Source organism: Psammomys obesus, unplaced genomic scaffold (assembly GCF_907164565.1).
Source record: "Psammomys obesus unplaced genomic scaffold, mPsaObe1.curated_primary_1811, whole genome shotgun sequence".
Lineage (NCBI taxonomy): Eukaryota > Metazoa > Chordata > Mammalia > Rodentia > Muridae > Psammomys > Psammomys obesus.
In genome coordinates, this window is record NW_026585698.1 from 2,202,938 (window position 1) to 2,227,873 (window position 24,936).

Genomic DNA, 24,936 nt, shown 5'->3' on the forward strand with positions numbered 1-24,936 from the left:
CCTGCGCCAGCTCACATGCTTCCAACCACCTGAAAATCTCAGAGAGGCCCGGAGCCAGGTGTGGTGGCAATTATCTGCAGACTTAACACCTGCGCCAGATCTTGTTTCAAGCTAGCAAATAGATTCACTCTCCGTTTCAGCCCTTTATTTTTTGGGATGGTTTGCTACCACGTAGCGCGGGATAGATAGCCTCAGACTCAGCATCTTCCTGTGCACCTGCCGCACACCCCGGCATCCAGAGCGCTAGAATTCATGGGTGAACCACCACCCAGCCACGCTGGTGCTTACTTTGTAAGTTTTGGAGCTCTGAAGGGAAAGCATTGTAGCTCTGCTCCGGAGAAAGTATTACAGCTCTGGAAAGTCACAAGGCACAATGAACCTCAGGTAGATTTAATGGGAGGGAAAAATCCAGGAATGGCTGAGAAACAGCAGTGGATTGAAAAGTAGGCAGGGCTTACCTAGGATTTCTTAGAGGGCAGCACTTCCCAGGGTGAAGTTTGGTGGGATTTCAAGTCCTGAGCTTGGGGAATTCAGGGATTGGTGGCTTTCTTTTCCCACCTCCACCTCCCCCCTTTTTTGGATTGGGCCCATGAGTCAGGACAGGAAGGCCTTGCAGGCCTGGGGGGGGGGGGGGGGGGAGGTGTCTTTGGCGGAGGCTTATGGCTGTGGAGAGAAGCTACCACCGCAGCGGCAGCTCCTGTAGTGGCGCCTCTCAGCCCACTGTGGTACCTCACAGGTCCCTGAGGTGTGCCACTCACGGACTATATGTTAGTACTAATATTAGTATTTATTTATTGAGACAGGTTCTATGTAGCTTTGGCTGTCCTGCAGATCCGAGATCTGACTGCCTCTGCCTCCAGGGTGCTGGGATTAGAAAAGGCCTTGTTCTATAACCTTGGCTGGTCTGGTACTTCCACAGGCTTGCCTTGAGCTCCTGGCAATCCTCCTGCCGTTGCCTTCCAATGGGATTACCATGTGCCACCAAACTCAGTTTAAGATAAAACCTTTTAAATTTTTTAAAAAGTTTAATGAAGTATAATTAAATATTATTTCACTTGTGTGCATGTGTTTAGTGTGCTTGTGTCCTGCTATGCATGTAGAGGTCACGGGGTAAGTTTCAGAAGTGAGTTCTAATCCACACGAGTCCTATAGTTCACAATCAGGTCACAAGGCTTGATGATGGGGTCCTTCAACACCAATCTCTCTCAACAGCCCTTAATAACCTTTGGTTGGATTTCCGAGACACTGAGGTCGGGTCAGAGCTCAAGGTGTTGGTTCTAGATGCTAGAACTCTTGAGGGAAGTGGGGCCTTTCTCAGCACTCAGAGATAAAGGAAAACTTTTAATTTCTGAGCAGCAGCAGTTGAGTAAAGAGACTCAGCCCGGATCAGAAACATCCCACGGTTTATAATGTTAGATATTGTCAGAATCTTGTGACTATCTTAGGGTGTTTTTGTTTTTTGGGTTTTTTTTAATCCCTATTCAACAGAAGTTTTTCCTGGAGCTGAGCAAGTTTTACAGAAGCTGAATTTGCAGATTTCTATGAAGACAGTTTCATCTTTAGCAAACAGAACTTGCTGTGTAAGTGGACATTGGTGTTCACTTCTCAAAGGAGAAGAATAGATGTATGCGCCCTTCAGAAGAGGGAGGGGCAGGCAGGCTACCAAAGCAGAAGTCAGCAACTCACTTTACTCTGTTGGCTCAGATCCGAGACAGTTTCTTATTCTGTTTTCTTACTTTCACCTAAGGCAATGTATCGTTGAGTAAGGTTGTTAACCATATTTAATCAATGTTAAAGTTTCCTATTTTCCTCTTCTTTTTCAAAGGGAGGGTCTGCTATCCTATGTGAAACTAGAGGTTGAGGGCAAAAAAACACAGAGCCTTGAAACTTGTCCTTGTGCAGTAAAAGGATGGTAGAGAGAGATTAGCAGCTAAAGGTAAGGATGAGGATTAGGAACACTCATGTAAATGATAAAGCTCTGCTTGGCACAGTTGGGGTGCCCCATACTCACCGCCTTGTGTGGGATTTAGACAGAATCCCAGGAAAATGAAAAGACAAAGCAAACGTTACTACAACTTTTTTTTTTTTTTACTTTGAAGAGATTAGAATGTTTAGAAATGATGCTATTTCTCTTGGGTTAAAGAGCTATTTCTCTTAAAGAGCCCTTAGTGCCCACCTGTATGTCAGGCCTAACATCCTGAAAAACAGAGAAACACTGTTGCACTGTATTGACCTAAATCTGTTCTCCACCTATCAGAAGGCCTATCTGCTACTATTAGATAGCATCTGGGGCCTTTAGGTGAGACTCCTCTGCCTGTAACTGTAACTTAACGTTTCCACCAATGCGCTCTCTCTGTCTCTCTTGAATTTTTGAGACAGGGTTTCTCTATGTAGCACTGGCTGTCCTGGACTGGCTTGCTTAGGCTGGCCTCAAACTCACAATAGATCTGCCTGCCTCTTCCTCCCTGAGTGCTGGGATTAAAGTCGTGTGTCACCTCACCTAGATGCCTCCAGTACATTTTTAAAATACCTTGATTTCAAATTTTCTTTGTTCTGTACTATAAGAACTCCATGAAACTGCTTCTATATTGGAACACTGTACTTGGGAAGACCTGAATATATGTTCCTGGACTGTAATCACTCAAATTTGGCTCCAAAATAAACATTTACTCTGAGAAAACAAAACAACAACAACAACAAAAAACCCTTTGATTGAAGATTTACAAAGGAGTCCACAGCAGGGCCTTTCTTGTCCTGCTGCTCCTTGAGGTGGTGTGAGTAGCTAACAGGCTGGCCTCAAACCCAGGGAGATCTGCCTGAGGCACCAGGCCAGGCTGTTAGAACTTATAGTTTTGGCAGTGGTTGTGTAACAGGTTCCTGTCCATCCTTTGGGAAAGCTCTTTAAGCAGGAAAGTAAACGACTCAAAACAGCTTCAGGAAGTCCCAGAAACTAACCAGATTCAAGAGGTCTTTCCTTGCCAGAGTAAGCAACAGAAGCTGAGTCCTTGGACTAAGTGAACCTGAGCTGCAAAGACTGAGGAGAAAAGCTCCAATGAAGACTAAGTCCAGGCCAGATGCCTGGAAGAAGCAGAAACCTGCCCAGGTTTACATTGGCTGGGGCACCTGGGAAGGAGCCTTCCAGGTTTGTAAGCTGTCACTCATGCTGGAGTGGGCTTTGGAGATGCAGCTGTCTTTGAGTTGTTTCTGCTCCTTATAACCCCTTACTATATTCCTGTAAGTAACCCCAATAGAATTTACTGGTTTACCAAGTTGGACTTTGGTAGTAACTGTACTTTGGTCTATAGTGGGTTCCCCAGGAAAAGTGCAGGGTAGATGAATGCAGGTTTATTAGGTACTGTTCCCAGTAGGGTTCAGACAGAGCCAGGAAGTCCCATGTGCAGGCTAAGGTAATGGGTTTTCTAGATCTGAGGCGAGGGCTGTCTCTCTGCGGGTGGGGCTGAGGGAAGGAGGCAGCCGGTGCATTGCAACTTGCATGGAGGTGAGTAGCAGTTCCAACCAAACATCTAGTAGGTAAAATATTTGATACTTAAAGTATAAAACTTAATATGAAGCTTCACAACTTCCATTTCCAGTGGCAATTCCAGCTATATGTAAGCTCTTTAAACAGCCAGGTGGTGAATGCCTTTGATCCCAGTACTTGGAGGCAGAGGTAGGCAGATCTCTGAGTTTGAGGCCAACCAGGTCCCTGTTACAAAGACCCTGTCTTGAAAAAAAAAACAGAAAGAAAGAAAAAAAAAAAAAAAAAAGGCAACCTTTTTGCTGTGTGGCAGCTCACACCTGTAATCCCAGCTCTCAGGGAGGCAGAGGTAGGCCAATCTCTCTGAGTTTGAGGCCAGCCTGGTCTACAAAGTGGGTCCAAGACAGCCAAGGATACACAGAGTAACCAGTCTTGAAAAAAACAAACAAACAAAAAAGCTCTTTAAGTTGTATAGCCTCTGGGTCTGATTAATTTTGGTGTGTTTTTGCTTGCAAGTTTTTTAATTGTTTTAATACAGGCACACATCTTTCATCCCAGCACTCAGGTGGCAGAGGCAGGAGATGAGTTTCAAGCCAGCCTGGCCTACAGCTTAAGTTCCAGGACAGCCAGAGCAACAAAAAGAAACGCTGTCTTGAAAAACCTAACAATACCTTCCCCTCCCCACCAAATCTACCAGCATTCAGGAGGCAGAGTCTCATGGCTCTCTCGAATTGAAGACCTATCTGGTCTACCTAGTTGCAGGAGCACTATGTAGCAGATCCTGACTTGAAAACAACAAAAAATTAATGTAAAACTATTTTTTAAAGTTTTAAGCAAATCTCATACATATAGATCCAGTGTATCTATATGTACAGAAAGATAAATACAGAATGTGAGAGCAATTCACAAAACTGAATAATTCTTTTCAAGAAATGAATTTGTATAAAATTGCCTATTAAAATGTTAATGTAGGATTGCTTTTATTTTTATGAAAATTTAGCCAAGGCTAACCTCCCTTCCTGATCCTTTTACTTCTACCACCCCCGTCCATAAACATGCAAAGGAGGGCAAGTCTCCACACCAAGCTGCAGCCCTAGCCCCAAGTTTTACTAGAGCTGTATACCTAGCAGTCACTGTTATAAAAATGCCAAGCTATTTTCATTTTAGAAAACGAACGCCACCAAAAACTAAATATAATGTATTAGTATCTTTATTATGGCATAATGCAGTACTTTATATAGTAACTCATTTAATGTAAAAACATTTTATGTACAACTGCAGAGAAACAAGTACACAAGACAGCTGGAACTGAAAAACAGGTTGTAATTCCAAAGTCAAGGTATTTGATAAACTGAAAAATATTTTCTCTGTAGAAAATAGTAAAAATGGTAACATTTCCCAATAAATGCACTTAAACCAAATATTAGCTGAATTATACACATAAATATTGTTTAGATCCTGGGGTCCAGAAGAAAACCTATCTTCATTTGTTCAAAGAGACATGTTTTCTTTTAAGCAAGTTGTGTACATTAAAATTCCTATTACTCTCCCCTTGACTGTGTTTGGTTTCCAGCAGGTCATTTTTCTACAGACTAACCCATAATCCAGAAAGGCCTAGCTGTGCCAGCACTCCTAGCTGTGCCAGCACTCCTGAAAGTACAGCCAGCATGTCCCTTCATATGCGTCACAGGGCAGATTTCTTATCCTAATAGTGAAATGTTTCATTACATCGAGCCCAAGTAATTGAACAAAACCAAAACCTATTACAGGGCACAGAGTCATCGACAAAGAAAAGAAATCCAAAAGAATTCCCAGCACAGAGGACAAGGACTATCTGGGTCAGGCTCAAGGTGAAAACTGAATCTAAATAGAAAAAGGACCATGCCTCAACTCTCTGCAGCTGATTTGGTTACCAGAGCTCTTTGATGCTGAGGTGTTCGGGGAAGAAGGTAAGGATCACACTAAAATCAGATATTGAGTCTCAAGATCTTAGCCATCTAAACAATTGAATCTGATTTTCCTTCCTAGCTTGCTCTAAGATTCTCTGTACAGAATTGCTAGGCAGGCTAGACGACCCCACCACTTGAGCTAGGTGAGATGTTTCCCAGAGAAAAGAACACCCAGGCAGGTATTAAAGAATAGCTCAGGCAACTATCATGGGGCCAGGTGCTACGCTAAGTTCCTCAGTTCCCTCAAAGCAACAGCTTAAAATGGCAGTTTGTCTTAGACAGATTCGCTAAACAGTGATGTTTTCAATGGAGAAGCAGCTTAACAGAAATAGATCTTACGTTGTGCTTTAAGATCTAGGCCACTGAGAAAACAATATTGTCCCATTCTGCCCCTTAAAAGCCCGGTTGCACACTAGAAGAGACATGACCCATAAAAGGGCCACCATTCAAAGCATTCTTCCCGCTGCCTCCTCATACGTGAAGATCAAGAACACTGTTGTGCTGTTCTTAAACATTCTTCAGCAATGCCAAGAAAGACCCATCTTCCCTTAATTACTTCTTGGTAAATTAATCTTCCAAAAGTAGGGCAGAAGACCTTAAATACCTTCTATCCAGTCTCATCACCCATGGGGGGAAAAAATCTAGACATCAGACATTTGGGACAAAACTTTGAAGACACTGGTTCCTATGAAAATGTACCTAAATACACTGCGGAGAACTCACTGGAACAAAAGTCACCTAAACGAGAAACAGAGTATGCGGAGACTCTACGGAGTGAATCACAATCTGTGTTACCTGTTCCCATCCAGAGGCTGGCACAAACTGCTTCAATTAGCTAAGTCTGAAATGGCTTTTGAAAAGCACTGCTTGGTAACAGCCCTCAGCAGGTACATGTACAGACCAGAAATTTGCTTGTGAGGAGGCCAAGGAATGCGAACAAAAATAAACAGCTCTGACTCATGCAGTTCTCCAGAGACTGACATATCCCCTAGGTCCTTTCTTTACAGGATATGAGTGAGAGAGACTTTTAGGGACTAGAGATGGAGTTTGGCAGTAGGGCTCGTACATGGTCCACATGTGCGAGGTTCTGAGCTCAGGCCCCAGTGTACACACAAGGATGAACTTGCAAGATCAACATACGAGCATAGATGGATCCGTGGTTGGCTTTACTTCATAAATCTAGATATACGTTGGAAAAGAATGCAAAATGATAGGATGAATTCCTATCCCTTTTCACAAAAGATAGTTGATGGTTAGATCAAATAGTTCAGAAGCCTCTCTGCAAGGAATGGGGGTGGGGGAGCAAATGATCAAAACAGAAGGAAGTACTGGGGCTTTGACAGTAGGAAGGGCACTGGCGTCCACAGTGTGCAGTTCCTGCTTGCTTCTACTCACTGACCAAACGCTTTACCAAAACTCCGCTTCTGGCCTTTATTTGGGGATCTGTTACTTTTGTTGCCACCACCTGGTCGCTGACCTCTGAAGTTTTTACTTCCTCCGCGTTGGCCTTGTCCCCTGAAGTTCCTGCTTCCACCCCGCTGTCCTCTGAAAGAACCACGGCTGCTGTCCCGCTGACCCCTGCCGCCTCGATACCCTTCCAGGGGTCCTTCCAGCTCCGGCTGTTCCGTGGCCACAGTGAGCTGCCAGCGTCTCGAATCATGCCACTTTTCCTGAGGGCAGAAAGTTTATTCCATGGTTTTAAGGCCATAAGAAAAACTTACTGTAATCTCTCCAAGGAACAAGTTGGATAACTAGGTGCTTAGAAAGATGCTAGTGCCAAGTAAGAGGTCCCAAAGCTGTGGTGAGTGTGGGGACAGGCGTTCTGGAGGGCAGCCCGCAATCTACATTTTGAAATTTGCTGTAGCCGTCTGAGGAACACACTTGGCACAGTGTTAAGAAACACAGCAACGGCAAGTATGCAGGAAAGCACGCACAGAGCAGCAGAGCAGACGCTGGGCCCAACTACAGGAAGGAGCAAGGCAGGCCCAGAAGCAGGGTCACAAGAAAACGGAGACTGTTCTCTGTGGTCCACACTGTCACCCTGCCTTCAGAATAAATACTGTATGATTTGGGTCTACAAACACTGAAATCCAAAAGAAAAATACCTGAATTTCCGTGACTGCTTCAGTGCGGACATCAAAACAAACTCCCTAGAAATCAAAGCAGGAAGAGTTAATCCAACTAACACACTGACACTGCAGAATATAAAGAAAACAGAAGGTACCGAGTTAGATGGAACTCGAGAGCCTGGCGAACACAGGCTTCTACAAACAGCGGCAGCTGAAGGATAAGCAACTGCCAGGGCAGGTAGGCACTCCTGGCTGTTACACTGTGCTAATTCACACTCAGGAGGACACAATGAAGAGCAGAAAACGGAGTTAGCTTTTGGGGCTGACCTCTAGCTTTTCATCGGTTTTATGTGAGAACGTGAGAATGGCCTATCAGCTAGGAGCTACAAACACACTACTCTTAGCTCACACAGTGCTGACAGTCTGAGCAGCACTTTTTCCACCCAGAGATTTCACCAGCCTCAGCATGCTGTCAGTTAGGTGCGAAAAGACTGACATTCACAGGCTTCTCCCATGCAGAGCCAGGAGCACCGCGTCACTGGGGTTTCTAGAGAGGGTTTCTAGAGAAGTCACTAGCTCGAGGCCTTCCTATGTAAGCAATCAGGGCAGAGGAAGATTCACCAGGGTGAACATGTTCCAGGAACTCTGCTGCACAGTAAGGACTGGGAAGCTGCACGGGGAGTCAGAGCTAAGTCTCAAAGGACAATGGGAAGGCACTGTTTAGTAACCAAGTCAGCACCCACTGGGAATAAGGCATGGTGTGACAGTAGACAGTAGCGCGCTGGGGTCAAGATGTGGAACTGGTAAGCAAAACAAGCTTACCCTTAGCCTCTGAAGATGGACAGCTGCTCTGATCAGGTATTCCCCACCGCAGAAGCACCTTCACCTGAGACAGGGCTCTGCGCTCTCCATGCACATGTGAACGTGTGCCCCAAAGGTTCCCGCAGTCAAAGCTATTCCCCAAGAACACCTATCTGCCCTGGTAATTCTCATTTTCCCATAAAGGTACCACAATAACTTAAAAAATTTCAATTCAAAATACCCAACTAAGCTACTTAATGAACCATGGAAGGGAAGATGGCAGGAAGGCAGCTGTGTGTTGGGAGGCTGACATTGTGTGCAGAGCAGTTTGGGCTGGAGACTGCGCTGTCAAAGCGCAGAGGAAGAGTGAGGAGATGCAGCATCTCCTCCAGGCAGGGAGCGGACACATTCTGGTTACCAGCTAACTACCAAGCTAAGATGAAGTCACAGAGGACCCAGACTCACCAGTTTGCCTTTGAGGAAGACCATCCCCCTCACTTTGGCATCAATGCTTTCGCCTAGCTGCTCCTTAAGTTCTTTCCAAGCATAACTGATGTTGGGCATTTCAATGGAGCACCGCAGGATCATGGTCACAAAGCCCTTAGGGGAGAGAGGGGCGTGGACTTAAGTCTTGAAAACCAAGCAGCACCATAAGCACTTGCTATGGGGACAATAGTATTTCTGGGGAAGCTTTCCCTGACAGCACAACCACCCAGCCTCACCGATGGGTGGACTGGGGCAGCCTTAGCCTGGTGGGGAGTATTAATGTCAGGACCCAGCCACCAGTTTGCTCAAGGGCTGCCCTGAAGGGGACCGGATGAAGACAGGCTACCAGTGTTCTTATGCCACACTGGTCTACAGCAATAAAAACATGAAACTTTAATGTACCAACGTTCAAGTCAGTGGGTTTTAATACTTCTTTTTTTTTTTTTTTTTTTCCGGTTTTCGAGCCAGGGTTTATCTGTGTAGGCTGCCTGTCCTGGAACTCACTCTGTAGAGTTCCAGGCTGGCCTGTACATCCCCACACCCAGATACAGGCTTAGTACAGTTTAGTTTATTTGTCTCTCTTGAGCTTATGTGTAGACGCCAGACACCAAGTGCAGAAATCTGTTTTCTCCTTCCACTATGTGGAGGCTGGGGATCGAACTTAAGTCATTGTCAGGTTTGGTGGCAGGCCCTTAACCTTAACCTGCTGAGTCTCACTAGGACACACCTATTTTGGGCCCTTCGGTTTTGTTTTTGATTAGGAAAATTGCAAACACAGACAGAGCCTTCCCATCTCCTAGAGAAGGTGAGGCCAATTAGGAAGTTCAAATGAACTCTCAGTTTTGCTTAAGCCATTTTATAAAGCACCAACTCTTTACCGCTTGTGAGTTGATCAAGGAGCGCTGGTCGACAGATGTGGCCCCTGAGATGTGGGCCAGCGCGGCTGCCAGGGCCTCAACAGCTCCTTTCTCCTCAATCAGCTTCTCAGCCGACTGCTTGAAGTGGCCAATGGCGGTAGGAGGCACAGAATCCAAAAGCCTGTGGTTTCAAATGAACTTGTTAGAGAATAATGAAGGAGGTGCTGCCATATGCTGGGAATCCCTTAGGAGGTGGAGGCAGGAGGGTATCAAGTTCAAGGGCATCTTCTAGACAGTGAGTTACAGGCATTGCTGAGACAGAAGACACACTGAGGTACACAGTGCACTTATTTGCTTGTGTTGTGCTCTTTGAGACAGGGCTTTACTATGTCTGAAAGCTGCTATACAGAACAGGATGGCCTCATATTCAGTCATCCTCCTGCTGAGATTCCAGATGTGCAGCACCATGCGCAGCCCTGGTACTGCCTTCCTCCCTCCCTCCTTTCTTTTCTTTTCCTTCCTTCCTTCCTTTTGGTTTTAAGACAGGGTTTGTCTGTGTAGCCCTGGCTGTCCTAGGACTCAATTTGTAGACCAGGATGGCCTTGAACTCACAGAGATTCACCTGCTTCTGCCTCCAAGTACTGGGATTAAAGGCATGTGCCACCACCACCTGGCCCTGTTACTGTCTTTAAATGACAGTATATAATATTGAACTTAAAAAAAAAAAAAAAAAAGGCCACTAAACACTAGTAAGCATTAGTTTAGAACTAGATGAAACTATAGCCACTTACATTCTGCAACTTTTAAGAAATGCTCTATATCAAGTTTAAGAACACAGTATTTTCTGGAGAATGGGCATTGTCTTGGCAGTAACAAACCAGCATATCTGTATGCTATGCAGGGTGAGCTGGGCGGGCAAAAAGCTGCCACCCTAGAGAATATCTCCTACCCACTGCCAGAATCTTCCTCCTCTTCCTGATCACCATGCCCGTATTTCCTACACTTGCTAGTACTCCACAGTGCCCATCTTAGTGCACTTAAAGGAAAACATGCTATGATAAAATCAACTTGAAAATGCAGTTTGGGGAAGGCTCCCACTCTCTCACCACTAAACAAGTAGCACTTTCTTTGCTTATTACATGTTCAAACTGTGTGCAGCAGGAGAAACCACCTTCCTAAAATCCAGGGTCAGCTGCAAGGGTCACTGACTAACTACAGCTGCAGCTCTCCTTTCTTCCCTGGATAACCATACTAGAAATGGCTCAAGGTAGACTTCATCTTCTCACTCCTGGTCACTGCCCTTCAGGCAGCATCTGGTCAGGGTAGTGCTCCAAAAAGGTGAAGCTTCAAGCCATCACAAAGGCACTGGGAAGCTGTTTTTAGGGTCCTTTTCCAACTTCACACTGTCACTCCACCCCAATCATTTCCTGAGCCCCAAGGCATGAAGGCACTATTTTGAGACTGCCACATCTAGCCATGGCCTAGGGATCAGCATTCTGACTCAAATGTGAAAAGTGCTGACTTCTGGGGCCCTGTTCCCCATGTCACATACCCTCTGAGCTCAGGATACATTAACAGGGCATATATGCCAGTCCTCAGTGTGGAAAACAGATTCTGTTTTCAAGATGTTAACCCTACTCAACCCGACTATGATGTGCAGGGGCCAGAGCCAGGAATCCCAAGAACCTGAAAAGCCTTCAGTCTACACGGCAGTTCTACACAACGATGCCGATACCAGTCACACACTCAAGAGGAGAGCTCATCAGTCCTTGCCCTCTATCATTCCTCTTTCACTACATAGGAAGTAAGTGAATTTGGAATGTGGTCACATCTAACTAGGGATGAGGTGGGACATATCCTTAACATGTCCAGCACAAACCCAACTATTGACAGGGCTCAGGAACAGGATGGAGCAGAGGACTGAAAACAAGTACATTTATTCTGTCAAGTTGTCTGTTTTATGATGAGCAACTGATAAGCAGCAAGAAAAGAAACATTGAATGTTCAAGAAGCAGCACGGAAACAGACCTGGGTGATGGTAGAGAGCATACCTTATGGCATCTTTGCTGGAGGCTTTTATTATTTCTGTTGCAGAAGGAACACCTATCCGTTTAAATTTAATTCCCTACAAGAAAACAAACCACAATTTCATGTACAAAGATTACGGCTTCTACTGAATCTAAGTAACATTTCCTTTTTCTTGTACTCTGCGCTTACCTGGCCCTGTTTCCCAGGACCTTAACAGTTCTAAGGAGTGTTAGAGGTTGGTCTGATGCTTTTAGTACTGGCCCTCAAGATTTGGGTACTGCCTGGATATGCCTATCCTTGTGTAAACCTACCTGAATGGCTAATTAAACAGCCTATACCTGGGCAGGGGAGAATGGGGTAGGCGTGGCTTAGAAGGACAGAAGAATAATGGGAAAGATGGATGGGAAGAGAGGAGGAAGGAAGGAGGATGCCACGATGGGTTAGCGTGAAGAAGGAATCACGTGGGCCTGGAGAACAGACTCCCAACAATGGCTTGGAAAGGCCCAGATGAAGAATAAAAGATTATAAGATTATATAGATGGAAGATAGCTCAGATGAGGATGGTTAAGGTGGATGCTGTTGGATAGGGGCTGGGAGGTGGATGGTGAGGTTATTGAGATAGCGTAGGTGAAATATCTGCCCAGCTCAAGGTAAATAAGGCAATTATAAATTCTAACAGGTATCTGTCTTATTTGTGATAGCGGGTTAAATAATACCGCTGAGATAATCTTATAGCTAATAATAAATAATATATAGCCTGACACTTGTTTTTTTAAAATTACTGCAACAAAGGAGTTATTTTATAGGCTGACCCTTAATGTGAGACTGTCCAATACTCACTCTCCTCCATAGACAAAGACTATGGGTTTGGAAAGAGAATTAATGCCACAGGTGAACGACCATCTCACCCCTCCTCTCAGGGCCACCTGCTTCACCACTGCTCACGCAGGCACCGGACTACTCCTCACCACGTTCTAGTCTATGTGGCAGCCACTAAGTGAAGCCACTCTAGTGCAAGGGAGCAGCTAAGGTCTTCCTTCTAAAGGAGGAATTATTTACATAAATTACCAATTCTCTAAGGATATCTAGTGTCGCCCCGCCCTCCTTAAAGACAGGGTATCAAACCTGATTTCACCTGCTTCAGCCTCTCCAGTGTTTAGCTACATATAACCACATACCTAGTTCCCTTTATATCCCGACGCTCCTTCCTACCATCCCTTCTCCATACTCTCTAAGCTCCTGAAATATTTGTGGTCATGTTCATACTATTTTCTAAGAATTGTCTTTCAAATACAAGAAATGTATCATTTTCAAATGGAAATTATTTAGCAGGCCTTCAACCACAGAAAGAACACTCAGCTTTAGCCCTGACTCCAAAGGTTGACGTTGCCTTCAGATCTAAGCATGTGCTGAACACAAGTTTAAAAAGTCACTTTACCGCTTTCTGTTCCACTTGTGCTAACTGGTACTCTTCCTTGTGCTGATAAAAACAGATGCAAACACCTGTCCTTCCAGCTCTGCCGGTCCTTCCCGAACGATGAATGTAAGACTCCACATCCTATAGATACCAAGCGCATGAGTGACACAATAAAGATTAAAGCAGCCCGTGCAAAGCTCACTGAACAACACCAAATACCTATGAGTTTTGAAACCTCTCAAACAGTGGTCCCTGTCCCGAGTGCAAATAGCCCAAGGGTTTGTATATTTCTAAATGGTTGCTTTAAAAGTATTAAAGCTTATTTTATTACATTTATTAAAACGTATTTTTAAAAAGACATCATACTTAACTCTATACACTCAAGTCTTTTTGAAAATTTGTTCACAAATTAGAGTGTTTTTATTCACAATTGAAGAACATGGAACCAGCTTATATGTCCAACAGATGAATGGATAAAGAAAATGTATATAGGCACAATGAATCTTACTACATTACAAAAAATGAAATGAAATCGGCAGGAAAACACAGAAACCAACTCAGAAAAAAAACACTGAATGCAGAGCCCGACTTCTAATTGTCTGTGTACCTATCTAAACTGACTGTGTATAGTTTCTAGAAAATCAAAAGGGCCCATGAGAGGCTTTTACCAAGAGAAGTGGGAAGGTTGCTAGAACATACTACCAACAGGTTATCACATTCTTTTCTACAAGCCTTCAAGATCCAAGGTACAAAATAAAGTTAAATAAAAAGCCAGGCAGCAAATGGTCAGTCTGGAAATCTTTATATTAGAACTCAGGCTGCCAAACTCACAGAATCCTGGAATGAAAGCTATATGCCACCGTAAGTGACAATCTACCGCAAACCGTAAGTCAACTGCGTGGCTTTTAGCAAGGCAGAGACACAAAGCAGTAACTTTGTATTGTTAGTAAAAAACAACAAACAACTGAAAAAACTCACCTTTGGTGGACAGCTTTGTACAACCAAGTCAACCTCAGGGATGTCTAACCCACGGGCAGCAACATTGGTTGCCACCAAAACTCCAAAACTGCCATTTCGAAAACCTTTCAGCGTGATTTCCCTTTGCTTCTGGGGAATGTCGCCATGTAAAGACTGGGCATCCTGCCAAAGAAAAACTGACCTAAGAATTCCAGACCCAATATGACACCCGCCAAGAGGCGCAAGGGCTCAGTTTGGGAATACTCCTGAAAATAATACAAAGTGAAAAACAGATGCTTTCTTCCATGTATATCTTAAATGGAAAAATCCCCAAACCGTCTGTAGACCTCAGCCATCACATCCGCCGTTTCTAACTGTATTCTCCAAGGTTGAAAATACTTCCAAACATGACTACACCTACTAAGTGAAGCTTTACAAGAGAGCCACCAAAGCTGACCAACAGAGAAGCTCCTCCTAATCTAACACACCCAGAAGTCACTGGCTGACTGAAAAGCAGAGTCCAGGGTGAAGACTTACTGAGGACCCAGCCTTTCTGGGCATGAGAAGGACCAACCTGCTTTATACATGTGTTCTGTGATAGCTCCTGGGCTTCCCTCTTGGTTTCACAGAAGATGATAGTACGTCCTTGATGCCCACTGTACACTCGGATCACATCCCCAATAACAGCAGCCCTCTCACTCCAGTGACACTTAATCGCCAGGTGCTTTTAAGAGAAAAGACAACATTTAGTAAAGATGGCTGGGACATTACAGCTCCTTTCTCAACTCTCAAGTCTGTCTTGGTACAGGAAGTAAACGCAGGCCGTACAGGCTGTCTGCTGCCACCCCTGCTTAGAAAAAAGAAGGAAACTAAATATAGCGAAGTCAAGAGCAACATGGTCTGTTCACAGCACTTTCTCCAGAGTGTCTGGCTTCTTTGCATCATATTGTAATCAGGAAACCAAATAGCAGAAAAGAAAGGCCTGTGTGTACTACGCCCCTTCATCCACTTAACAGCAATGTAGTAACTGCTGCACAGGCCTAGTTTTGGGTGAAATGAATTCATCTAGGTACCGGAGCCTAGGATGAAACAGATTCAAGATCATGCATAATGCTGCTCTAATGCCCCCTAGCGACTAAATTCTAAACGTAATCACTTTTGTTTATCTAAACCTAAGTTCCAAATGACTCTGAAATCGGGCTACTAGATAGTGAAATCCATAAAGCACAGATACCATACATATTGACTTGGCTCTTCATAGACAGTATTTATCCGTAAAGAGCTTGTATTCGTTATTCTTAAAACTATCAGACAAGAAACAGAATGACTGACAATTTAATACTAATTCCGGCAACTAAATGAATCATTTACCTCCACAGTTATGGCTGCTTTCTGAGTCTTTTTACCAATCAGGTCCACCTGTTCGTATGTAGATTTCATGTATTTCTTAGCAACATTAAATACCCAATGAGGGCAAGTTGCAGAGAAAAGCAATGTTTGGGGGTTGTCTTCAGAATCTTGGGGGAAAAAGAAGTCAGTGTGAATAATCCAAGCAAGCCTGCATACATAGCACTCCACCTCACCTGACCTCCAGGATGTACCACCAACCACTGGAAGCCAGCCACACATCCAAGACACAATAAAAAGATGCTGAAAGCTCCCAACACACAAGACTGAAATCTGTTAGAGTAAAGGCTCCCTCAATGATGAAAGTACATGGAACCTGTTCTGCTCTCTAGTCTTTGCCGGCTCTCACTCACACAGGAATCTGCTTCATGAGGGAGGCCCACCAACTAAAAGACAACCAATCCTGGAAGGCCAGGTACCAAGCAGCATGGATGTCTACACAGCCCCTGACAAAACCCACAGCAGCGTAACACTGTCAGAATCTAGAACCAGGGCTAGGGGTGCAATTCAGCGACAAAGCCTTGAGTTCAATCCTCAGCACCCCCCAAAGACTCCCAATCTGGACTTAGGAGAACTATTGTTGTCAAAGCCCCAAAGCGCAAGCTGACAGAACCAGATCAGCGCACCTTACAGCCTATCAGTAGCTGTACTCATGGAGACCTGGGCTGCAGAATCAATTCTAGCTACTGCAACTGTGACCAGAACCCTCTATATGAATAAAGGTGAAAGGAGGCAGATGGTAGAATAAATCGCCTGACAAAGTTTTAATACCTAACTGGTGATTTATACTTTACATATACACAAGGAACACACTAAAAGACTGACAGAATATGATATTTTTCTTCCCCCAAGTTTTCACCTATCATATAACAAATCATTTTTTTTTTTTAGTGTCCAAGTTTAAAAAAAAAATTTTTTTTTTTTTTTAATTCCAAGTGTTAGCACGATGGTGGTGGTACACACTTTTAATCCCAGTACTCGGGATGCAGAGGCAGCTGGATCTCTGAGTTCAAGGCCAGCCTGGTCTACAGAATGAGTTCCAGGACAGCCAGAGCTACACAGAGAAACCCTGTCAAATAAATAAATATTCCAAGTTTTCCCAAGTAAGTGTCTTTATTTATCTCCTGGAAGACAATTTCATCACAAACCTGCTTTTGGTCCCTTTCGTCAGTCTCTTAAATTTGGGGCTTACCTTTCTTATATGCCACACACAAAATTTCTTCCACTTGATCGGCAAAACCCATATCCAACATCTGGTCCACTTCATCCAGCACAACATGTTTCAGTTTGGTGAGGTCTAGCTTGCCATTCTGTAGGTGGTCTTTAATACGGCCTGGGGTCCCCACCAAGATATCAATCCCACTCCGCATTCGTTCAACTATTTAAAAAATAGCAACAGAAAGACTTGTCTTGTTTTAAAATTCCTTTTGGCAGTATGGACTTTTTTTTAAACATATTTTCGTTCTTAACTATTACTAGACAGCTACAAGGTAATATGCTGTAAGTAATGACAGTAACAACACTGAAGGCACATAACCTTCAGCAGGACAGCATGTGGAAACACAGGGCCAGCATACTAACATAAAAGGAAAATGAACCAATAGGAAATAGTTGCATAAAAAAATGTTTGGCTCAGAAATTGTGTAGACTTCAAACCTGTAACAATCTTTAAAAAACAGAAACATTATTATTGTATTGAGACAGGGTATCAATATATATACCTCAGATGCTCCTGAACTCTTACCTTCTTCCCTGCCTTAACTTAACAAATGTGTCACTCACTATGTGAGGCCAAGAAATAGGCACCTTTCTGTAGGGTGACTGGGTGTAAAAGGGCAAACACCCTAAGGAGGGAACAAAACACTGGAGCCGTGTGCTCACTTCACTCACTGTGCCTGATACAGAAGCAGTTAGAAGGCTTCACTAGGCAATTTATATTATGATTTTTAAAGGTATTTATTTATTAGGTACACAGTGTTCTGCCTACATGTATACCTGCATGGCAGCCAGGGTACCAGATCTCATTATAGATGGTTATAAGACACCATGTACGTGCTGGGAATTGAATCCAGGACCTGTGGAAGAGCGTCCAGTGCTCTTAACCACTGAGCTATTTCTCCAGCCCACCTTTTATTATTTAATACAATGTTCACAAATAGAAAAAAGTAACCCGGAACCCTGCTCTTCTTCACCATCCTTCAACAACAGGCAAGAGAGAAACCTCGAAAATGTAAGAAAGACAGACTTCAAGCTGAGGATGCACACCCCCGCCCCAGCTTTTGAATTTACTTACTTTGACCACCATATGGAGTTCCACCATAAAAACAAGCCACTGATAACTTTTTGGTGATGTCACTGAAGTCTTTGCTCACTTGATTTGCTAATTCTCTTGTAGGTGCAAGAACTAGTACCTGAGAGAGAAAAACCAGATTTTCAAAGCATTGGGAAGCATGTTCCTTTCTCAGACACCCCTGAAGCATGGCAACCCTTGACTCACCCCATTCACCTTGTCCTATAATGAAACATTTACCATGTGCTTTGCAACACATACCACATGCTAAATATGCAAATGTTCCAGGACCACTGATACAGTCCCCAGGCAGTGCCCTAAGAGCCTGTCGGAACAGTTAGAAGTAGGTGTCCAGATGCATGCTGCTCCAGAGAACTAGGTGGAGAACCACAGAGGTTCAGGAAAGTACGCTGTAGGAGCTACACCAACAACATTAGCTGGTATTCCAGCTTTCCCTGGTGTCTTATGCACTACAAAGTCCTTTCTACTCATTACTCTGACTGAATTCTCAACAACCTTCTTGGCAGATATTAAAGAGTAAATGACTCAAGTCCACAGGCCAGGTGGAGGCCAAGCTTGGGCTTAAACTACAGCAGGCAGAGCCAAACACTTGTCGACAGGTTTCTTTGTACTCACTTCATTCTGGGTACCATCAAAAGCAATGATCCAGAAAGCAGTCTTGGTAGCCTTTATATTAACAACACTCCAGAGGCAAAGGAAAGAGATTCTGTGAGCTAGCGACCAGCCAAATCTAGAGACCATGTCCCAAATAGTACGTATATACATACATACCCAGGATCAAGTCTGGGTGCCCCATGCACACCCAACATTTTCAAGGGAATATGAATGTTAGTAAATATGGATAATCACGACTTTGGGGCAGATTACAGGAATATAGAGCTGATGGCCAACAATCTGGAAGAATCACCCTAGCCTACATTCAGACTAACTTTAGTGACACAAGGACTTTCGGGTTAAGTAGCATGTGCGAACCAAGCCCACATGTGCTTCTGGGGGCTGAGCCGAAGCCTGTGATGAGCTTAAGATAGTTACCTGAGGGGCGCGGCCTCTCTTCCTGTCTTGGAGCCCACTCTGAAGCTTCTCAATCAAAGGGATGGCAAAGGAGAACGTCTTCCCAGTCCCTGTCCGCGCCTGGGCAATTAAGTCTTTCCCGCTGTACACATGGTGGAATGTCTTGGCTTGTATGGGAAACAGGAAGCTCACCCCACGAGCTGTGAGCAAACCAATCATGTTACTAACATTGTTCTGTTTTATGTAAGTCTTAGGGGCCAAACCCTGAAGTTCTGTTAACATGCCAAGCCCAGCTGAAACACACTCATACTTGTGGTCCTATAGAGGTGGGAAATTTTACCTTTTCATAAACATCTACAAAGTGAAGGTCAGGGAAGAATCCACTAGACTGAAATTTATTATTAATAATTTTTAATTATAATTTTAATGGTGTGATTGTATTTGTGATCAAATCTCACCCATAAGCTCATCTGAACGTAAAAGACCAAGGCCCTATGTTCAACACCATTCTGTACCAGGGAAGCATCTGGACCTCTTTGCTGGTTCTGACAGACCAAGGGATCCAAGACACCCTGGCAACATTAGCCTCAGGTGGAAGATGACAGAGATCAAAGACGGTGTGTCAGTCACCACACTTCTGAATGATTAAGTTTTAATAACTAAATCAAAACAGCATAATCCATTTGTAATGCACAGGTCTGCTCCACTGTGCCAAAGATGCTGACACTAAGAACTGGTCTCCATGCACTAGAGTTCAAGCAATGACGCTGGAGTCTCACCTTTGAGAAGCTTGACAGTCTCTTCAGATATTGGAAAATTGGAGAAAGCTCCTTCTTTCTGTTCCACAGGTATTTCTTCCTATCAAAGCAAAAGACCCACAGAAATCAGTAATTCATATGCCAAGTGAATACAGGGTGCCACCAGAGAAAGAGAGCCCAGGGAGAGGAGAGGGAAGCGGGAAGGAGTAGGAGAGCAGGGGTCGGCAAGAGAAGGCTTGGAACCATGAGGAGAAATGTACTGGACCTAAGATATGACTAAAAGCAAGTATAATGGGTGAACTCTGAATGGTAGGAAACTTTGCGGGTTTGGAGGTTTAAGATAGAGTAACTATTGCCCAGTATTGTACTCTAAGTTAATTAAATAAATCCTTCTCTCTGAGTGGAGAGACACAGCTGGTTTAGGAAAAACCACTGTTTAACTAAAAGATAAATCAATAATAAATATTAATAACCCAACAACAGCAGATGAATCTCTGTGAGTTCTAGGCCAGCCTGGTCTACATAATGAGTTCCAAGACAACCAGGGCTATATAGAGTGACTCTGACTCAACCAAAGCAAACAAAAATACCCTGTTGCTCTTCTAGGCTCAGGGTCAATTCCATGTGTAATTCTAAAGGATCTTGACTCAAATGGGCAATAGGAGTGCATTCATGTGGTACACTTACAGACATGCAGGCAAAAAACTCACACACATGAAATAAACTAAAAAGTAGAGAACAAATGGTTACCATAAAGTGTTCACATAGTTTAAGAGGAAAAAACAACTGTTTGGGGAAGTAGCTCAACAGTAAAGGGCACTGGTTAGTCTTGCCGAAGGCCCAGGTTTGATTCCCAACACCACATGGTGTTGGGAATAACCATCCAGGATTCCAGTTCCAGGAAATCCAAAGCACAAAGCCTCAGTGGGTGCCAGGCACAAACAAGGCACATTTAATCAAAACATCCACATACATAAAAATAATAAAATAAACCTAAAAAATTTTTAAACCAAACTTTTACTAGGAAGGAATGTGAAGTTACTTTATAAACACATATATTACATCCATCATATATCTATTAAGTATTTTTTAGCATTTAAAGTAGGAGAAATATTTATTTAAAGATGGAGAAGGCAGAATACACTACTGTCAAAGGTATAATTCCAACCTGATTTTTTTTCAAGTTGTGGATGTACAATGTACTGCAAGGAAACATCCAAACTGTCAGCTGTCTACCTCTCTACCTGTGACATATGTGAGGGAAGAAAACTGAAATATGTGAGGGAGCTTTTTTTCTTCATGGTAAATTTTTAAATTCTCTTTTTCTAGCGTGCGCTTTTTGTGTGTTTGTTTTTTGTTTTTTGAGACAGGGTTTCTCTGTGTGGTCTTGGCTGTCCTGGACTCACTCTGTAGACCAGGCTGGCCTCACACTCAGAGATCCGCCTGGCTCTGCCTCCCCAGTGCTGACACCACACCTGCCTGTTCCACTTCTCTTGATACTCTTCTGTCAGGAAAAAACTGAAAATACTGACCATGAACCTAAGGGAAAAAAAAAATCTTTCATAGGATGTTTTCCTTTCTTGAAACATATAAATTTTCTTTCCATTAAAAAACATGTATGCTGAGGCCCTGGATCCAACCTCCAGCACGCAAACAGTTTTAAAATGTTTATAACTATGTGCAGTGATGCCCTACTTCTCTATAACAGGAAGCACAGCCCACCTACACTAGTAAAACTTCCCCACTAGTGGGGCAGCAGCAGGCAGCACTCCTCCCCAAGCCTCACAGCCAGGTTCAAACACCAGGACCCAAAGGTAGGAGAAAAGGAATGCCTCCAGTGCTATCTACACACACTGGGATAAAATAAGCAGAAGGAAAGCACAAACTTACCTTTTCTGTCTCACTACTACTTTCCTCACCAGGAGCTTCACTGGAGTTCGAGTTTGATTCAGAATGAGAGAATCCATTCTTGAGCTTGGGGCTTTTCTCTGCAGCGTCTCCATTTGCTTCCTTCCCTTTCTTCATTTTCTTGGGCTTAGGAATGTCAGTATCTTCTTCAGAAGGCTCCTCCACTTTTGTTTTTTTGGTTTTCGCAGAGGCCGCTTTCTTCTCGAGGGGCTCCTTTTTCTTCTTGGGGGTTTTGCTTTTAGAATCAGTGTGGTCTTCATGTGCTTCCTCTTGCTTCTTGGCCTTCTTGGATTTAGGGGGTTCAACATCATCTTCAGAGAGCCCTTTCTTTTTAACTGTTTTAGCTTTGGAGGAGACAGCCTCTTCCATTCCTTCTGTGGCTTCTTTGGTCTTAGATTTGGCCTTCTCTTTTCCAGTTTTCTGAAAATTAATTGTGAAGACACAAGCACTGAGCAAGGCTGCTATACTTGTTTAAGATCCATCAATGCTGGATGTCAGGACTACTCATGGAGACCACAGCCTTAGACATCCAAATACTGTATAAATTAAAAATCAGCCCTGAGCACATACAGGTAACCTGTGGGCCGAACTGGCTGCATTTGGGTGTGTGTGTTTATGCAAACAACTTAAAGGGAGACAATGAATTCAAAATCGAACTAGGTGGGGGTTACATGGAAGAAGCTGGAGGAGGAAAGAAGAGGGGAGCAATGATGTAATTATAATTTTCAGAGACAGGGTCTCACTGTATACCTCTTGCTGATCTGGGAACTCACTCTGTAGACCAAGCTAGCATTGAACTCACAGATCCACCTGCCTGTGCCTTCTGTGATTAAAAGTGTGTGCTACTACAGCTGGCTTAATGCAATTACAATTAAAAAAACATTATTAAAAAACAAACAAACAAACAACACAGTATGCTTTCTAATACCATTTCTTAGCTAAAGTGGAAATAAGTATATACCAACAGTTATATTAGCATGGGGGAATAAAGAGTTCTTCAAAGTAACTCTTCAGTTCATACTGGCCAACCCTTATAAAATGGAACTTTCCTAGGAGATTTTAAGGCTCTATACTACATACTAGAAAAAAAAAGAGAAAAAAAAGAAAAGAAAAGAAAAAAAAAAAGGCCAAGATCTGGGAAAATTGTTCAGGGGGCAAAATGCTTACAGTGTAAACATGAGGACTTGAGTCTCAAACTCCAGCACCCATGTAAAAAGATAGGTGTGGTGGGGCATGCCTGTCACTCTAGCTGGTGGGGCTGGAATGGGGAGCAAGCCAGCCTAGGTGAATCAGGGGCTCCAGATCACATAGAAACCTTATCCTCAAGAGTAGAGTGACAAGCCAGGTGGTGGCGCATGCCTTAAATCCCAGCCCTCAGGAGGCAGAGGCAGGTGGATGCCTGAGTCAGAGGTCAGCCTGGTCTTCCAGGATACTCAGAGTGCACAGAGAAACCCTGTCTTCAAAAACCCAGAGTAGCAAATGCTGGAGACCCCCACCCAGCACCGACCCCTCGTTTCCACACATGCAGGAGTGAGCACGCGCACACACATACACATACACACACAAGCACTGTGCAAAGTTAACTAGAAGAGAAATAAAGCTTTGTATGTCTTAAAAGCAGGTTTGTCTTCCCTTCCTAAATTCCTTTATAGATAAAAACACAAATGAAATTTGTACTTCAAAGGACAAAATGAATTCACATAAAGACGAAACAAATAATATTACTAAAACTATCCAATCTATTATTCTCATTGCAAAGCTTTACTTGGGCTTTATTTAAATTTACAACTTCTCATATTATTGAAAACTACCAATTAGTAGCCACTTACACTAGACTGCTAGTAGTGGAGTCCCAGGCAATAACCGTGGGACTAAACTGCAGTGGGCTAAGGCGGTGGTTCTCAACCTTCCTAATACTAGTTCTTCTCTTTTATACAGTTCCTCATGTTTTGGGGCCCCCCGAACATAAATTACCTCGTTGCTACTTCATAACTGTCATTTCGCTACTGCTAAGCGTAGTGGTCCCACAGGTTGAGAACCGCTGGCTAGAGCTCAGCGGGTACGGCACCTGCCAACACGTGAGCAGCCCAGGCTTTCGTCAATGGGACCACAAAAACCGTCTTTAAAATAACGATCGCCTGTTACATACGTGAAAAACAGGAGATAGGGACATAAATGAGTAGGCAGGTCCCTCCCTCCTGACTTCAGTATCCTAGAGCTGTGAATGCGGACGCAGACGCGTAGCGCGGGTGCTCTGAGGTTCCCAGCTAATCGAAATAATGCTGCTGTTTCTTTACAGGGCTCCTAACCTAAAAGCCCCCGGAGACAGCACAAACCTCAACGAAGTCGTACAACACAGGAGATCGGGGACAACTTTGGTTCCCTCCTACTTTGATCATTAGAGACTGTCACAAGTTAAATCTTTTCATCCAAGGAGGTAAGAAGAGACAGGGCGATTTAACAGTGCGCACGGAGGTCCTCTACAGAACAGGGAGTTCACTTAGCCCAGCTGCAATTACACGCAGACCTGAGCCAGAAATTCTAGGCGTTTTCTGAGTTTGTTCTTCACAGAGGGGGAAGCGCGTCACTGCAGACCCTGCTGTCCGCGGCTCCAGTCCACACTGTGAAGCGATCTGCAATCCCCTTTCACACTCTCAAGCCGGGTCAGCCCGGCGTCAGGGGGCCCGCGGAGCGAGGGCCACGCGCTCCCCGCCCGGCCCGGGGCCCGGTCTCACCTTCCCGCTGGGCTTCGGCACGGTCTCCATGCTCTCCTCGGCCGCGTCTGGTGCCAGCCTGGACTCACTCCGGAGTTTTCCCGGCATTTTTCAGCACGACCTGCTCAGGCCCACGGGCTTCCTCAACCGCGTGTACAGGAGAGAGCGAAAAAACGTGGACCGCCTCTCAAACCGGCTTCGCTCGTCACTTCCGGTACGGAGCGCATCCGGCGGAAGCAGCGCGCAGGGGGTGGGGTCAGGGGGAGAGCTGCGCTTCGCGTGCTTTTACGTGGGGTCGTTGGGTGCAGCGTGGATACGGATTCGCACAGGAAATAAACACGCCCGGACGACTGGAACTGGATGGCCTGACCCTGCTTGCCTCCTCTTCCCGAGTCTGCGATTACCGGCCGGCCCCCCTTCTCTACGAACAAAAGTCAGCTGTGGAAAACTGATGGAGGTGCCTGGCTGAGCGCCGGAATGCAGGGAACCAGCGAGATACCTTAGGTCTGGTGACCTCAGCTTGCGGTCCTTGGAATCCAGAGCCGGCTGAGCACACCTCTTCTTTCACGAAAAGCGCGCGGCCGTACCCAGGACCCCATGTACGTGCCGCACAGCAGTGTGAACAATTTAAAAGAGCCAGAATTGGCAGGGCGCAAGGATGCACGCCGCTTATCTCAGCTCTCGGGAGAAAGAGGCAAACGGATCTCTAAATTCGAGTCCAGCCTGGTGCACGTAATTTAAGGCCTGCCAGACACATGAGATCCTGTCTCAACAGCGCTCCCACG

General features: G+C 44.4%; 1 protein-coding gene across 1 annotated transcript; it reads right to left on the reverse strand.

The window, feature by feature from the left end:
- Positions 1-6,574: 6,574 nt before the first annotated feature.
- On the reverse strand, positions 6,575-24,341 carry Ddx21 (DExD-box helicase 21). The gene is made up of 15 exons (XM_055598983.1): positions 24,173-24,341; positions 21,420-21,857; positions 19,551-19,629; positions 18,793-18,971; positions 17,743-17,860; positions 16,642-16,827; positions 15,414-15,559; positions 14,617-14,766; positions 14,064-14,225; positions 13,107-13,226; positions 11,692-11,765; positions 9,662-9,821; positions 8,763-8,897; positions 7,533-7,577; positions 6,575-7,097 (listed from the first exon to the last, which is right to left on the reverse strand). The coding sequence occupies exons 1-15, from the start codon at positions 24,257-24,259 to the stop codon at positions 6,819-6,821; spliced, it is 2,358 nt and encodes a 785-aa protein (XP_055454958.1). The 5' UTR covers positions 24,260-24,341; the 3' UTR covers positions 6,575-6,818.
- Between the last annotated feature and the right edge of the window lie 595 nt (positions 24,342-24,936).

What these genes read in the sequence shown, in the direction of transcription:
- Ddx21 (XM_055598983.1), bottom strand. Translation starts at nt 24,259, where the DNA reads ATGCCGGGAAAACTCCGGAGTGAGTCCAGGCTGGCACCAGACGCGGCC. An exon ending in GACTGTCAAGCTTCTCAAAG is followed by an intron (nt 18,972 to 19,550) that starts GTGAGACTCCAG and finishes GTTTGCTCACAG; the next exon opens with CTCGTGGGGTGAGCTTCCTG. An exon ending in AGAGAGGCCGCGCCCCTCAG is followed by an intron (nt 17,861 to 18,792) that starts GTAACTATCTTA and finishes TTTCTCTCTCAG; the next exon opens with GTACTAGTTCTTGCACCTAC.